Here is a 15,675-nt window from a genome sequence, read left to right as displayed (position 1 = left end):
CTAAATCGAACTTACGGGATACTTGCAGTATATCAGCATCTATCCATACCAATACCCTTGCTTCATAAAAGGAATGCACTGTAGTCTATTCATATATATTTCATCAATATTAATTAGATGCCTGCCTCCAAAGTGTATACAGTAGTGATTTGTTTTTAGATATAGGCCATTTAACAGGAGGTAAAGGTCAGGCGACTTGCAAAGACACGTTTTGGCTGGGAGTCAAACACCCTGAACAGGAGACTTTCCTGCCTCACCGCGGGACTATGCAGATTAGATCATGTATTAATTCTACGCAGTTCATCCATGACTCTCACCCTGTCCGGTCTGCGCCTCAGCAACGCGCTCGCGGATGATCCTGCATGCGTCGTAGACGGCCGTGCAGGGCTCGAACTGCATGGTCTTCACCACGTTGCACTGGCGCACGCAGATCTTCAGCGACAGCACCACCATCTTGGCGGGAAGGTGTTTGTGGTAACCAGGGGTGCAGCAACACCTGGAAGGAGACAGAAGGGTCGGGTTGAAATGAATATTGTCATACAATGAAAAAGGGTTAACCACCTGGAGATGAACCATATGTGCTGTCTTTCAAGGAGACGGCAGCAATAGACCATGGATGAACGTTCTAGCAAGTCAAAACGAGAACGACACACGCATGCAAACAAAAGCCCTACCCTGTTCAATTCCATATACCATTTCCTCAACAAACCCCACCTCTATAAAATAATGGTTCCCCCAGACCAGAGGTAAGAAATTCAAATAAAATATTTATTTGAGGACAAGAACAGGTCCATGGTTACACCCCTTGGTTACGATCGTAATAAACAGGCCATCTGAACGGTCCGAGGTCAATGCCACGATCGACCCAGAAGGAGGTAAATGCATGAACATAGCAACACGTCAGTGGTGTGTGGACATAGGTTACCACTGTTTGCTTGAGAAAACACACACACACACACACACACACACACACACACACACACACACACACACACACACACACACACACACACACACACACACACACACACACACACACTTTTAGAGCTGGCAATATTTTCTAATCACACATACATCCACCTGCAATGTAAATGTCAAAAAGACATTCTAATTGGACTCCATGGACTCAAGTCCCATAGTCGCTTTATTCTTGTACGTGTTGAGTGCAGAACCAGAGAGCAACAGTGAGTCCGTTCGTTTTAAAAGGGAGCGGTCATGGCCAACACTGCAGTGATTCATAGAGACGAGAGCAGGGGAAGAAGAAGTTCTAGCGTATGGCCCTGGCCTCGAAAACACTGACCTCCCCAAACAGAGCCCCTCCTGTCGGGGGGGCCAACAGGAACATAGTTTCCCTCTGTAGTCACTGTTCCGGAGGGAGAGGTCAGGGGCTGCCATGATGAATGTACACACCCTCCCTCCTCATCCCCCTGTGACCTTTTGACCCCTAATAGGATGGATAGAATCTGGTTGCCAAGTGAGACGTTGTGGGGGTCACAGACAGTGAGGGTTGACGAGGGTATGAATTATAGACCCAGCCGCGCAGATGGCAGAAAGTAAAGCCAGTGCACTTGTTTCCAGGGTCGGCCACGGTGATTTTCATGGGCGTGATCGAGTTAAACTGATTGGACGGTGGAGAGGTGTGTCAGGTATGTACTGTATGCAAAGCATTGTTGTTTCACCAAACCTGATGGATGCATTTGTGTTGTTTGTGCTGTTTGTGTTGTCCACTACACGGGGATAAACTGGTTCCACTAGGTTTACATAAGAAAAAGCCTTATTCAAATCACAAAAGTTATTCTGTATTCCTTTCTTGAAGTCCTACTTGGTCCTTTGCATAAACTAGTCGCAAAGACCTTTAAAAACATTGAGAGGTATCAGTACAAAAGGGTGTTCAACAAGAAAGAGGTGAGGTTGCACTTTCTTGATCTGCAAAAATAAACTCTGCAATGGCATCGAACCAGCTTTCTGGTTGAAAATATCGCAGGCATTTAGAATACACAATCCGAAAAAAATCGCATATCAACTGAAGACTGAAGGCCTTTATTATCCCCGCCGCTTATCTGTAAGGCCATTCAACACCGGTTTACAAAAAAAAAACATAGTGTTGTCACATAACGTTACGTTACTTTTTTTGATAATGCAGCCTATATCAGTTTGTAGGGCCTTTCATAAAACACACTCGATCATGCATGCACACGCACACATACGCAGACGCACGCAGCAACATGCTCCAACACTGCCAGGATAAAGAAGCCATCTGACAGGGTGGTAGCAGTTCCTCCCACACGCCTCTGATGTTCCTGCAGCCTCACACCACAGAATATTCTGCAGATATTCATCAGATCCAGCCCACCACCACAACAACTCATTATTCTCAATTCATTCTTCATCCACACAACACAGTAGTTGTGTTGATGGGTGGATTATAAGCAATTGGACACGTGAGCGCAATTCTTGGTCAATTTGATTATTGACTCGTCCGGGTTTATGAATGTTTGAGTTATTAAAGATGGTCCATTATTTGGATTTCGTTGCCATAGATGTTTAACAGGATTATTGCAGCGTAAAAGTTAAACATTCAGTATGAATACCAAGATTACCAAGATGTAAATGAAAAGCTTTGCCCTTAAGCAGATATATAAGATAGCTTCTAGTACACACTAGGCATACAATAAGTCGTGCAACACAACACAAATGAGGAAAAGGATCAAGTGTCGGTGTGTGTAGTTGAGTCACAGGCTTAATAGAATGAGCCCTGGGTCAGAGTGTGTCAGATCTCACAGACAAGAAAAGCAGAAAAGAAAAGAGTGAGTGAGAGAGAGGTTGACTTGAAAAATTAAAAAAGGCATAAAGTGACAAGAGAGATGCAGCCATTGTTTTGTAGATCAATGAGCCAGAACATAGAGAGCTTGGAATCCTCCGTCTCAGTAACACACACACACACACACACACACACACACACACACACACACACACCCACACACACCCACACACACACACACACACCTCAGGGACAGTGGGTGTGTGTTTGATAGCTGGCAACATCACATCAATAGCTCATTTGAGTCCACAGAGCCAAAATGGATGACACAAGCACAAAATCATCATCATGGTGTAACTTCCGAGATTCCCTTATAGCTTGACTGTATTCCTCCTTCTCCTCCCAAGCTATGTGCCTTTAAAGAGGAGCGAACGGCCCAAAATAAACGAACCAGAGAGTTTTAAATAGCCAGGCCTAGGAGCGAGAAAGCCCCAACTTGGCTTGCAGTCGAGGTGTGCGTCATAGACTTAAAATACAATGCACACACATTTCACAACAGACAGTGCATCTTCTACACCACAGACATCACCTCACAACATACAGCCCATGTCTCCTGACAGGGAGGCCGTTAAAAAAAGTTTCAAAATAAAAGATGAATATTAAGGCAAAAAAAAATCTTGAAGGATGAAGTTGCTTCCATTATGGATTTATCTTTTGTACTGCCTCTGAATGATGAATATCGTCCGATAAGCACTGCGATTAACTACGCCCTGAGTCCCCAAGTTTGATTTATTGGTGGGAGAGTGTTAGGAGTTAAGTTATGTATAATAGGACTGACTGCTACACTGGGAGGACCTCTGTGTGCACAGCGGTCATGATTTATAGTAAAGTATGAATTACTATCAAGCTCATTTTAACAGAATGACTTTAAGCACCAAAAACAAAATATGGTAGGGTAGTTCAAGAAGGTTATTAACCGTAGAAAAAACAGCATTATAGAATAGAGAAATAAAGAAAACTGAACTTTGGTTTGATGCAAATTTAAAGCCTCTTAGATTAAATTGATCAAATAAGAAAAATCATTGTTATAATAAAAATGCTTTTCTCACAATCATTTTTAAAAAATAATTAATAAAAAATATATAGAAAAAGCATTTAAAGATGCTCAAGCGGCAAAACGTCTTTGATTTGCCTAACAGCAAATGGCCGAACATTGAAATGCTCTAGAAGGTTAACATGGATAAATGAGGGCGACAGAGTGATTTTCCATTCTGTACTGACATCTTTTCCCTCTTTAGCCAGGTGCTTCAACAGCAACTGTCAGCCTCTAACTTGGCTCCTACCTCCTGCTTACACATTCTCTCCAACTCATAGTGTCACTCACAGATTCACACACACACTCAGGAGTAACATAAACCAGCACCTAAAAGGAGAGCTAAATATGGGAAATGAGGCTTGTTAGTCACTCCGATGGGCGGCAGAGATGGCAGATGAGGACATGCTCTTCATACCCTCTGACTTACACGCGCACAGGGTGTCTGCTGGCTGCCTGCGTGTGCACGTGCACCTCCGTGTGAGACTGTGTGAATGTTAAGAGAGATACATCACCACAAACGTTCGGCACCGGCGCCTCCGCCTATTTCTCTCCGTCTGGGTAGCTCCATCTGTGTGTATGCGTGTCCGTGTGTCTCTGTTTCTGTGTAACTCCGATTTTGCCATTATTGTGCTGAGTGTGTGTGTGTATGACTAAAGTCTGGGAATTAGAGTATAAATGTGTGTATGACTCAAGGTTGGACATGAGTGCTTGCATAGTGTGTAGTGTGTGTTTGCGAATTGTACCAAGTATGGGCATTAATGCGTGCACGAGTGCATGCGTATGAGTGTGTGTTGGCGAGGCGTATACATATGTATGCGCAACATGTATACGCCGCATAGATGTGGCGTACGTATGCAAGTGTGTGTAATTGAAAGAAGATAGGTGTTGCAGCTGACTGTGCATTATAACCTGCAGAGCAGTCTCCACACATCTCAGGCCCCCTGCCCTATAACATCTCTAAATATAATATTTGGCGGATTCAAGTTAGATTTTTACCTTCCGGTACAATCAACTTTTTTTTAATAAATGCATTTAGTATGTAATGCATTATTTTAAATAATATTGATTACAATACTCTAATTTATTCTATTTAATCAGAACTAAGGATCCCGTATACAAGGAACTCAACGTGGTGCAGTGCACGATGGATGAAGGATTATGATTGATGATACGCAAATGGTTTAAAGCATTCGTTTTTTACAGTCCGTTCTGCTCAGTGTACATGTGGCTTGTGGCGTGATATTATATTTTGTAAAACAGCTTTGTTGAATAACGGGATGAAACCATGTGAATCATTCCAGTATAGCGGAATAATTCTCATCAATCTCATTTCCCATGGTTAGCAGGGAGAATGAAATGTGCTCCTGGCTCCCAGATAAGATAACAATGGGATAACATAAAAAGGAAGGGAGAGCCAATCAGAGAGTACTAGAGGGCTAGACCGCGCTCCCTTGACAACAAACAGACTGTCTTCTATCCCATGAAGCATTTTGGCTACAGTTTGTCCTGATTTAACCCCACTGAGTTTAGCATCTAGACAGTGCATGGTATTAGTTTCATAGCGGATAGAGTGCCAAGGACTTGCTCAGACGTTTCAGGTAGACAAACAGACCGTGAAGCTGTTCACTTTAAGGCCATATTCCCACTAAGTCTGCTAAATGTATAGACTTATCTCGAGAAAAAAGGTTCCAACTTCCACTTGAATTCTCAGAGGCGCTGAGTAAAAATGCTAATCACCTTTTCAATTCAGTCCTTTTCCCATGGCAAACCAAGACAAGTTCAGCCAATATACTTGTGGATGAATTAGAAAATAAGTCGGGAGAGTGTGACCGAAACTGAGTCTGTTTACGAGGTTGTTATATGAGAGAGATATGAACTGCAGCACTAAATGTAATTTCTAGAAGCATCCATGACAGACAACGGCATCAGAAAACCATAACAGCCTAAACTACTGATCAATTATTGCGAAATGTGAAAAACTGACTGTTTGTCTGAATCTGCTTTGTGTACTATTGGGTTATTTCTTTGCCACTTCGATCCAGGCTACAGTCCCAGTTGGCATGACAACGCTAGGATCCCTCATCCCTCCCAGCTCCTCAAACAGCACAAATAACAGACAAGTGCAGAGTGGAACTATTTAGTAAAACGTAATAAATAAATATTCATATGAAATTGAATGGGACACTTTTACCCATAGCGTACAATAATACGAGTACATACATTTTTTGGCCTCAGTGAGAATTGAACCCTTAACCCTTGCAGTGTTAATGCTGCTAGCTGAGCTAAACAATAACTCACACTGATCCGACACACAATGAGAAACACCACACATAAACATGTGTGTGCGCGTGCCGAACATACAGAATCAGAACTTGACGGAGTAAACATGAGGAAGATGTTGATGAAGAACATAAATGTGGAGAGGCCAAATATATACAAGTAATTCCGTACCATTAACTACCAGTAGCGGAGGTTGTAAAACATGAGTTATTGCTGTGAAATTGCTTTTAGAACTTCAGCACATAATTCAAATGTCGACCCCCCGCCAAGACCTTTGGCTTACCCAGACATCAGCCGTGCTCCCCTGGAGGTTTGAGAAGCTGGGGTGGGGATTAAATTAACCTCCCTTGTCCAGCACCAAGGAACTGTTTTAGTTTTCTCAGATTGAGGAGTTAAACTAAATCTGGTGCCAAGTCACACGTCTATTAATGAGATCAATTATAATATTAATGACAAACAGTACTGTTGTCGCAGCACCGCTTGAGGCTAGCTAGACAGTTGAATGGTATTGTGATGGGTAATCATTGAAGTGTGTCATCTATAAAAATGCCTAAATTAAAAAAATATTCTACCATAAACTGTACTGTAGTGTGGTTCATCACTTTAATGTCAATAGCCTATGCTAATGGAGGGATGTGTTTACCCCTAATGTGTATGATTACGTAAAAACTGTGCTTAAGTAACATCAAAAAGCATCCTCTCCTGCATCCTCTGGCATTCCCTTTTGCCAATATAGCATTAACACTACGGTTTCCAAGAATACCATAAGAAGAACCAAAATAGAAAAAGGGTCATGATATGGAGCCATGGGTTACTGGAAGCTGATATAAATAACAGTGATTCCTGCCACTGTGTTTGTTGACTCGTTGGCAGCTGGGTTGGTCAGAGAGCTGCATTATGCTAACAGCTAACAACACCACACTGGTAAAGAGACAGGTGATCAATGCTACTATGCTACACAGCTGCTCTGGTGGCCGTCTTCCCTCACTGGGGTTGTTGACAGGATGGACGGACATTTCTCACTAGTAACATGGCCGTCAGTGGCGAAGCTAGCCTCAAAATGGTGCTTTACAAAGTGATTATGAAATACAATTGTATAAAAGGATTAGCTTAATTGTGTAAAATAAGTCATTGTGTTCAATGATTAATGCATTTTTGTGGTTGCAACAATTTAAAATGTGTATACTGGCCCACCAAGGTTAAATTAGTTCTTGCTTATTCAAGGTTGTCAAAATTGACTGTTCAAAGTTTGCAGAAAGTGTCAGATCCTTGTGGTCTACCAGCATGTTTTTTAAGGCAAGGCAAGACAACTTTATTTATCCAACACTTTTCATACACAAGGCAGACTCAAAGTGCTTCACATATAAACATTGTCATAAAATAAAATAAAATAATAGATAAGTAAAAGAAAAAATATGCAAATAAATGAGTAAAATAGATCAGCATTTTAGAAAGTGCAATGTATTTAAGATCAGATTAAAAGTCTCTCTGGTACCCACGTCGGGACTCCAACCCAACCTAAAGGAATTTGGTACCCCCGTCGGTACTCCAACCGGACCTAAAAGGAACTTGGTCCTTTCTCTGGGACTCCAACCCGGATTCTAGTCAATTTCTATTCTAGGACTCTAATCCAGATTCTAGGACTCTAACCCAGCCACACGTCGGGACTCAAACCACGAATCAAAGGCCTTATTCTGGTACTCCAACCCAGACAGACGTCAGGACTCTAACCCAGACCGAACTCAGGCCTTTCTTTGTGACTCGTCACGGCACTCCCGTAAGGAGGAAGTGGGGGAGAAAGTGTTTGCGTGTGTAAGGGAGTGGTGACGAGAAAGCCGCTGATCTCGTCACCACCAAACAAAACACGTCCCATTTCTTTAACAGCATTTATAAGAAAAATCAGGTATCACACAAAAACAAAATCCATTAAAGTACCATAGCCAAAGTACTAGCAAGAGAACAAGGATCCATAGGTTGGAGCAGAGAACTTTCAGAGATTCATTCTCCTCTAAAAACCTCACATGTTGACATTACAAAATAATCTACCAAATTGAAGGTCCGCTATCCCCCTATCTCGTCCCGTTTATCGTTTAAAGCCTTTCCACAATTGATGGTGATATCAACAAAAGGAGTGTAGCCAAGTTGTATGTCGTGAGACAAATATTCAAGATAGTTCACATTTTCAATGACTGATCAGCAGGTGAGGGGTCAGACTATGAATGGTTCATAGTACTTTAACAGCAAGTACAGTTTAGCTTTGAGGAGTTGTACCCCACAGCCCTATATTATGCACATTGTAAAGTTCAACAGTATGGAGAATCCAATCATCGCAAATCCTATACTTCCAGTGGTGGGAGTCCGCAGGAATCACGTGGCAGATGGAGGAGCTGATCCCCCCCATAGGGGGCAGTATGACGTCAGGACCCCAAACCTGAAAGGGAGGGTTCAGTCTGAACACAGGGACCCATCTAACGCACTCCTGCATTGTCGGGGACAACTTATAATGGAAAACTTCAACGCAAACAAAGTGACAGAAGAAGCAAGGCTGGCAGGGCTAGCACACTGTGCCGAGGAAAGGGGAATGGAAATCCTGGGAGTCCAGGAGCACAGGAACACATGAACAGGACCAGATTGTGTATTGCAGAGTGGGGAGTTACTCGTTCATCACCTCATCAGCATGGCGAAATGAGGCCCAGGCTGCAACGAGAGGTGTGGGGCTGCTGCTAAATCCTCAAGCACGAAAGGCTCTCCGTAGGGTGCACCAGCGCACCGACAGGATCCTTATTGCAGACTTCGATGGCAACCCAGCTACAACCATCATAGTAGTGTACTCACCTACCAATGTAGCGGCAGTCGAGAAAGTGGAAGAGTTCTATGGGGACCTTAAAACAGCACTCCGGGATGTTCCGGCTCAGAACTTCCTAGCAATTCTGGGGGACCTTAACACGAGGCTCGGACCAGGGGATACACCAATCACGTATCATGAAAGCACTAACCGCAACGGTGAACAACTTGCTGCTCTGCTAACGGAACACGAGCTACTGGCTGCGAACACCTTGTTCCGGAAGAGAATGGGCAAGGGATGGACCTTCCAGGACCGGGCTTCTAGTATGCTACCAGAAGCCCGGTCCACCTGCTGGACTACATACTGGTAAGACGCAATTGGAGGACTTCGATCCTGAACGCAGAGCCGTACAGCACGTTCGACTCTGTCAGACCACAGAGTGGTTTCCATGAGGGTGGGACTGAGCCTGAGGGTCCCCAAGCCTAGCCCAAAGATCCACCATGACTGGAAGACCTTTTCGGGAAGCCCCAACCTCCAAGACAGATACACAGTTGAAGTGAGGAACCATTTTCAACTGCTGGATACGGAGGAAGGGCCTAGCACAGTGTATGAGCGGTTTGTTGCAGCAAACGTGGAATCAAGCAGGGAGTGCGTACCGAAGAAGGAAAGGATCAGAATCTCCCCAAGGTCTAGACATCCAGAGGTCATGCAGGCATGTGCAATGGTGGAGGAGGCGCAACAAAGCTTTGACCGCGAACGGAACACCGAGAGGCGTGGAGTATTGAACGAGGCCAAACAAAGACTCTTCAATACCTACAACAAGATCAAAGGGGAGGAGCTGATGGAGAAGATACGGAGAGTGGAAGCAGCGCAGGGGGAACAACGGTATGGGGAGTCATGGAGGGTCATAAATGAGATGAGTGGGCGCAAGAGGTTGAAGGATGGACAGGTAGCAGGCTGCAGCCCAGAGGACAGAGTGACAACCTGGTTCACCCACTTCCATGATCTCCTCGGCACCCACCCGAGAGTGGATGGAGCTGAGGAAGAAATATCGGCAGTCCTAAGAGATCTCAAAATGCCCCCTTTACAATTAGCGAGCTTGCAGCAGTAAAATCAACCCTGAAGCAAGGGAAAAGTGCTGGGCCAGACGGCATTCCCCCAGAGGTCCTTAAAAACTGCAACCTCGACGACATCATCCTGGAGATCTGCAACCTAGCTCTGATGGAAAACATCAAGCCCGATATTTGGTCTCTTTCCAACATCATCCCGGTGCCTAAATCTGGAGATCTCTCAAAGCCAGACAACTACTGAGGCATCAGTCTGACATGTATCATTGCAAAGATGTACAACCGTATGATACTGAATCGGATACGGGATGCCATCGACCCTCACCTGAGAGAGAACCAAAATGGCTTTAGAGAGGGGAGAGCCACCGTATCCCAGATCCTAGCCTTAAGGAGGATAATCGAAGAGGTAAAAAAGAACAACCTGACCGCGATCCTGAGTTTTATTGATTTCAAAAAAGATTTTGACTCAATACACAGAGGAGTGATGATGACCATTCTTAAGGCTTACGGTGTCACTCCTAACCTACTTTGGGCAATAGGTACCATGGATGAGGGCACAAGAGCAAGGGTGGTAACCCCAGATGGCGACAGTGAGGAGTTTGACATTTTAGCAGGGGTGTTACAAGGAGACACCCTCGCCCCCCTCCTCTTCATTATAGTGCTGAACTATGCACTCAGGCAAGCCATCAGTGGACGAGAGTTAGAACTTGCCGTTTCAATTCCATTTTCAAAAAGCTTTATGGCACGACTATTGTTGTGTATTACCAATGCATTATTTATCTTTATTCTTTGTACCTGATGGAAGTATGTTTCCATACCCTACGAAAGTTTTGTACTTTGTTAATGCATAACACAGAATAAAAAGAAAAAATATATATAGGTGACACTTTATAATAAGGTGCCATAATAAATAGCAAACTAGTCATTACCTTACCCTTTGTTAATTGTTACTTAAATATCTATTTGGCACAAGTTAATATTTTCCACTGACCACAGAGTGTCGTTGGTTAGGGGTTAGGGCCGTGTGTTAGGTTTAGGGTTAGGGCCGTGTGTTAGGGTTAGGGCCGTGTTTTATGGTTAGGGTTAGGGTTAGGGCCGTGTGTTAGGGTGAGGGCCGTTTGTTAGGGTTAGGGTCGTGTGTTAGGGTTAGGGTTATGGAAACAACTAGTATTTAATTAATGATGAAAAAACTATTAACTTGTGCCAAATAGATATTTTAGTAACAATTAACAAATATTAACAAAGGGTTAGGTAATGACTAGTTTGCTATTTATTATGGCACCTTATTATAAAGTGTTACCAAAATATGAAGATATATTTTTACACATTGGTAGTCAAGGCGGGGCCCTATTGTTGTTAAGGCCGCCTATATAAATATACAGTGCTGGGGGAAACACTGCATTTACATTTAGTCAATTCACATAAGCTTACATCTAAAGCCACTTACGCTGAGAACGAAATCAACGCATGTACTCAATACAAGTAAAATAAATTGACCACCCTCCGAACAGACAAAATTATTTTTTCTAGCAATGGTGAAGGTTGCATACAGACCAGTAAACATGCTGACCACATCTTGTAGACCTCCAAACAAGCCCCCTGCTTACCATCAGTTAGGTGACACACACATCAATACAAACGTTGCTCTCTCCCATAGGTTGAGGTCTGAGGTCAAGTAGTGCAGGGATGATAAACCAACTGGCTGACTAAATATTTCCACTCGACAGCATCTGTTCCAAGTAAAAATTACACTGATATTGGGCATAACACATTGAGGCCTACCGAAGTCTTCAAAGTTAAATAAAATCAAACATTCAATAGTCTTCCATAATTCAAAAATTATGACAACATTTGTATTTCAATCTAGCAATACATTGCATCTATGAGTTTCTGCCAAGTGCAGTAGACTAAAGAAAATATGTACTTTATTGTCAAGAAATTTCAACCATTAGGCATGTTATTTTCACCAAGTTTTGGACTCTATCTGGAGATCATGAAGAACAATTGGAGCTGGTGAATCATCCATAGGCATGAATAAGATCAACTATTTAAAATAATAAAATAACTAAAATAAAATATTGATTGTTTTTGTGATAGGACCTGTCAGTCCAAACCCTAAGAGACAGTAAAATACGGACGAGTCTTTCAATTGGCCAAACACTAGTCTAGAGAGCCTTCCTTATTACAGTCATAGCAAATGCTATATTAATTAAGGGAATAAAAAAACCTTTGGAATTGGAGGGACATTTTGATCCAGAAATGAAAGCTATTTTCAAAAATTTGCGATTAAGTTCTTATATATAGTCATGGTTGTCTCTTTTAATGCTCTTATACAAGTCCAAGCAAAACCAAACAGTACAGACAGACGACTGACAGGAAATTCAACTGAGGCCAGAGTATTTACACAATCCTTAACAGTGTGCTTTTACTTTGAAAATATATATGACAAAAAGCCTGTCAAGGTCTAGGTCGGCTGTTGAAATGCTTCCTGTCTACCTCTGCCAAACTGCCACAGTTTACCAGATTCTCCTGAACTGTTAATAATTAAGAATTTGGACAGCTATCCTCTGTGTGCGCTGATGTTTGATGATGTGTGCGCTGATGTTTGATGCTGAAGAATACATGTTGTGATGACACAACATGTATTCTTCACCTTAACATTTAAGAATTTTGTGCCAGCTTAAATTCCTCAGAAAGACTATCACTAAAAGTTTAAGACTGTTAATGATATGGATGAGATGAGGAGAAAAAAAAAATCAGTAATGTGGTAGTTGAGGGTCTACTAATCTTCTACTAATCTTTTACGCGTTAACCATAACTAACCCACTACTCAAATGTCCCCTAGAGCAGGGGTTCCCAAATGTTTTCATGCCGTGACACACCTGCAGATTTATGTTTGGCCCAGGAGCTACACCCACCAAATAATGTGTGGAGTAAAATTGTTACGTCTTTAAAATGTGATTATGTGGTTTCTTGCCTATGTCCCGCACTCTGAGCTACTTTCCCCTGGCCAAAAATAAGCATTTACACTCACATTACCATGTCCAAAAAGTGAGATGATTGCATTTATCAATGCTGTTTTTTTTAGCCTTCAAAGTTTAAACTACATCCTAATGCTACTTAATGAAATAGAATGGGCACGCAAATAAATATTTGAGTACATTTTATATTATTACCATCCCGAGACCCACTTGTTGCCCTGCTGTGAGCCAATCATGGGTCCGCCCAACCCGCTGAAAAAAAACACTAACTTGGTGCTCACCACCGGTCCGATCACACACACATCAATAATTATATATACACACACTATTACAATACATCCATCTTTATATCCAAAGCTCATCTAATGAAACTCTGGTTGGGCATGTGGCGTTTAAACAGACATGGCCCCCCCATCGAGCTGCCATTAATTAGACATAAAAATCTTTAATAAATGGTAGTGCAAATCATTGTCGAGCGTGGTTATGTGAAGTGGCTGGTGTCCAGATGCTGTGTTTTCATTGGCTGCTACAAACTGCTTGGCGGGCCATGGGAAAAGAGAGAGAGAGTGTGTGTGTGTGTGTGTGTGTGTGTGTGTGTGTGTGTGTGTGTGTGTGTGTGTGTGTGTGTGTGTGTGTGTGTGTGTGCATGTAGGCATGCATCGTTTATTGGAGGTGTTGGGAGAAAGGAAATGCAGCTTTTAATAAAGCTGTTATTTCTTTTGTACATTTACCTTTATTACTTTGACACTTTTATCAGGTCTTATTAATTTTTTGTGTAGTTCTTGAAGTACAACAACATATATGACTGCATTGTGTGCTCATTTTCATATAATGTTCCATGTTTCCGAAGCATAAACACTTGTCCTTTGTGTTTTGAGCCATAATAACTTTCATTGAGACTCTTACCTTATTGCAGAGAAAGATAAGGACGTCTGCGGGTGTTTTCAGCTAAAAGGGAGAAACAAAGACAAGATAAGACCTACAGAACTAACAGAGTACAGGCTCAGATTCAAGATACTCAAACACACATCGTCCTGAAACAAATGTAACCATTGATGCAGTCCCAAATGGAAGAATCCGTGGAAGTTGTGTGGTTCATATCCCACAGAGACACTTTGCTGGGCCCAGTGAGTGTGCACTGTTAGACCGAGAAAGTTGTAAGATGCTGTTGTACATGGCGGGAGCCTGAACGGAGAGTGTGTTGGAAACTTCAGATACACTCGAGGCGTACCGCATAATTGGAACATACAGAATAATTAGCAGCTTACTGCCAGGAGGCTCTTAGGGTTGGTTAAGCAGATAGAGGGAAATTAGGTCTAGTGCTCTACATTAAAGAAGTATACTTCGAGACGGAAGCGAACCACGGCAGGACTTCAGGTCAGCGCTAAGCTGCATAGAGAAACCTAAAAACACATCTTAAATGGCCTCCTGGAGTCACACTCTGTTACCAAGGCTTACACACTCGGTCGCATGTCAAGCGACAGTTGATATTGAATAATTAAGGCGGTCTTCTTTAAATGAAGTCCTAATTGAGAATGAAAACTGTTCACCAGAGGAGAAGAAAAAAAACTCCTGATCACACACACACACACACACACACACACACACACACACAGTCTGATGTTACGTGGTGTATCCCCTGTCTTTCTGCTTGTATTGACAATGCAATATTTGGGTACATGAGGTATGGCTCAAACAAAAGGGGCTGAGCGGTATTCTTGGGGTATAATGGAGGTGTTCAGAGGGTACTCTACTCTAAAAGTAATGTATTCTGAAGTAGGGCTGCGCAAATAATGATACATTTGTTTGACGATGGAAAAATGACTACCATACATATATTTTTACATATTTTCTATCATGGGGTAAGTATGCATCAGAAGTCCTTAACAACATTTCATTACATCATTTTGAAGACGCACTGCATTACATTCTGCATGTGGGACTGATTAGAAGAGGGAAGAGTAGGGGACTATAAGCAAACATGGAGGACAGCAACAAAGAACCCATGGATATCAACGTAAACCAATCCCGACCGAAACAAGAGGAGCACCTACCCAAAACAGCTAAAACGTATGTTGTATGGACATGGTTCGGATTTAAAAAGGACTGACACCGAACAATAATCTGTTCTTTGCAAAGTTTGCAACAGACCAGTTTTCACATCAGATTCAGAACACAACAAACCTCTTCTAGCACCTGGAGAAGAACCATGAAAGGCAAGACAGGTAGAGACAGAAATCATGAGGTACTCCATTTTTGCCACATCCCACCAGTCCTTTCCTGGTGGTACCGGCAGAAGATTACCGGAGGTATTCAGTGGGAGGTATTCAGGCTGTAGATGATGGCTCTGACATGGTGTGCCGAAGTGCACGGCTGACAAGCTGCTGAAGGATCTGGCACAGCCGGGAAGGCCAAGGATGGGCTGCTCAGCAGGAAGAAGGGCTTAAGCAGTGGCTGTCTGTCACGCACACATGCACGCACAGAAATACACGTGATTAACACGCATCTATCAACAGCAAAATCTGGCTGGCGGGCAATGACAAATGTTTCCTTTAAGCACATATAGGGATGGTTGTGTGCACAGAAGGAAGCAAAATCAAAAGAATTTACAATATTTCATTAAACTGAAATTAAAGTTTGCACAGATGCTGAGCGACTAACCCAGCATTGAAACAAAGAGTTTTGGGTTCACAGGTTAGCATGTT

At 42.7% G+C, this 15,675-nt stretch overlaps 1 protein-coding gene across 1 annotated transcript in view; it reads right to left on the bottom strand.

Annotated features, from left to right (window-relative positions):
• tln2a (talin 2a) overlaps nt 1–15,675 on the bottom strand; it is a 120,892-nt gene that overhangs the window by 86,955 nt on the left and 18,262 nt on the right. Inside the window, exons 2-3 of the mRNA XM_079736318.1 lie at nt 13,877–13,918; nt 318–496 (exon numbers count right to left, since the gene is read on the bottom strand). Coding sequence (XP_079592444.1) covers nt 318–453 — 136 coding nt within the window. The 5' untranslated portion in view covers nt 454–496; nt 13,877–13,918. The remainder of the gene's footprint in view (nt 1–317; nt 497–13,876; nt 13,919–15,675) is intronic.

Source organism: Pollachius pollachius (assembly GCF_949987615.1).
Source record: "Pollachius pollachius genome assembly, chromosome: 5".
In the NCBI taxonomy this organism is placed as follows: domain Eukaryota; kingdom Metazoa; phylum Chordata; class Actinopteri; order Gadiformes; family Gadidae; genus Pollachius; species Pollachius pollachius.
The sequence above is the reverse complement of the archived record's forward strand: the minus strand, read 5'-3'. Positions and strand labels throughout refer to the sequence as shown.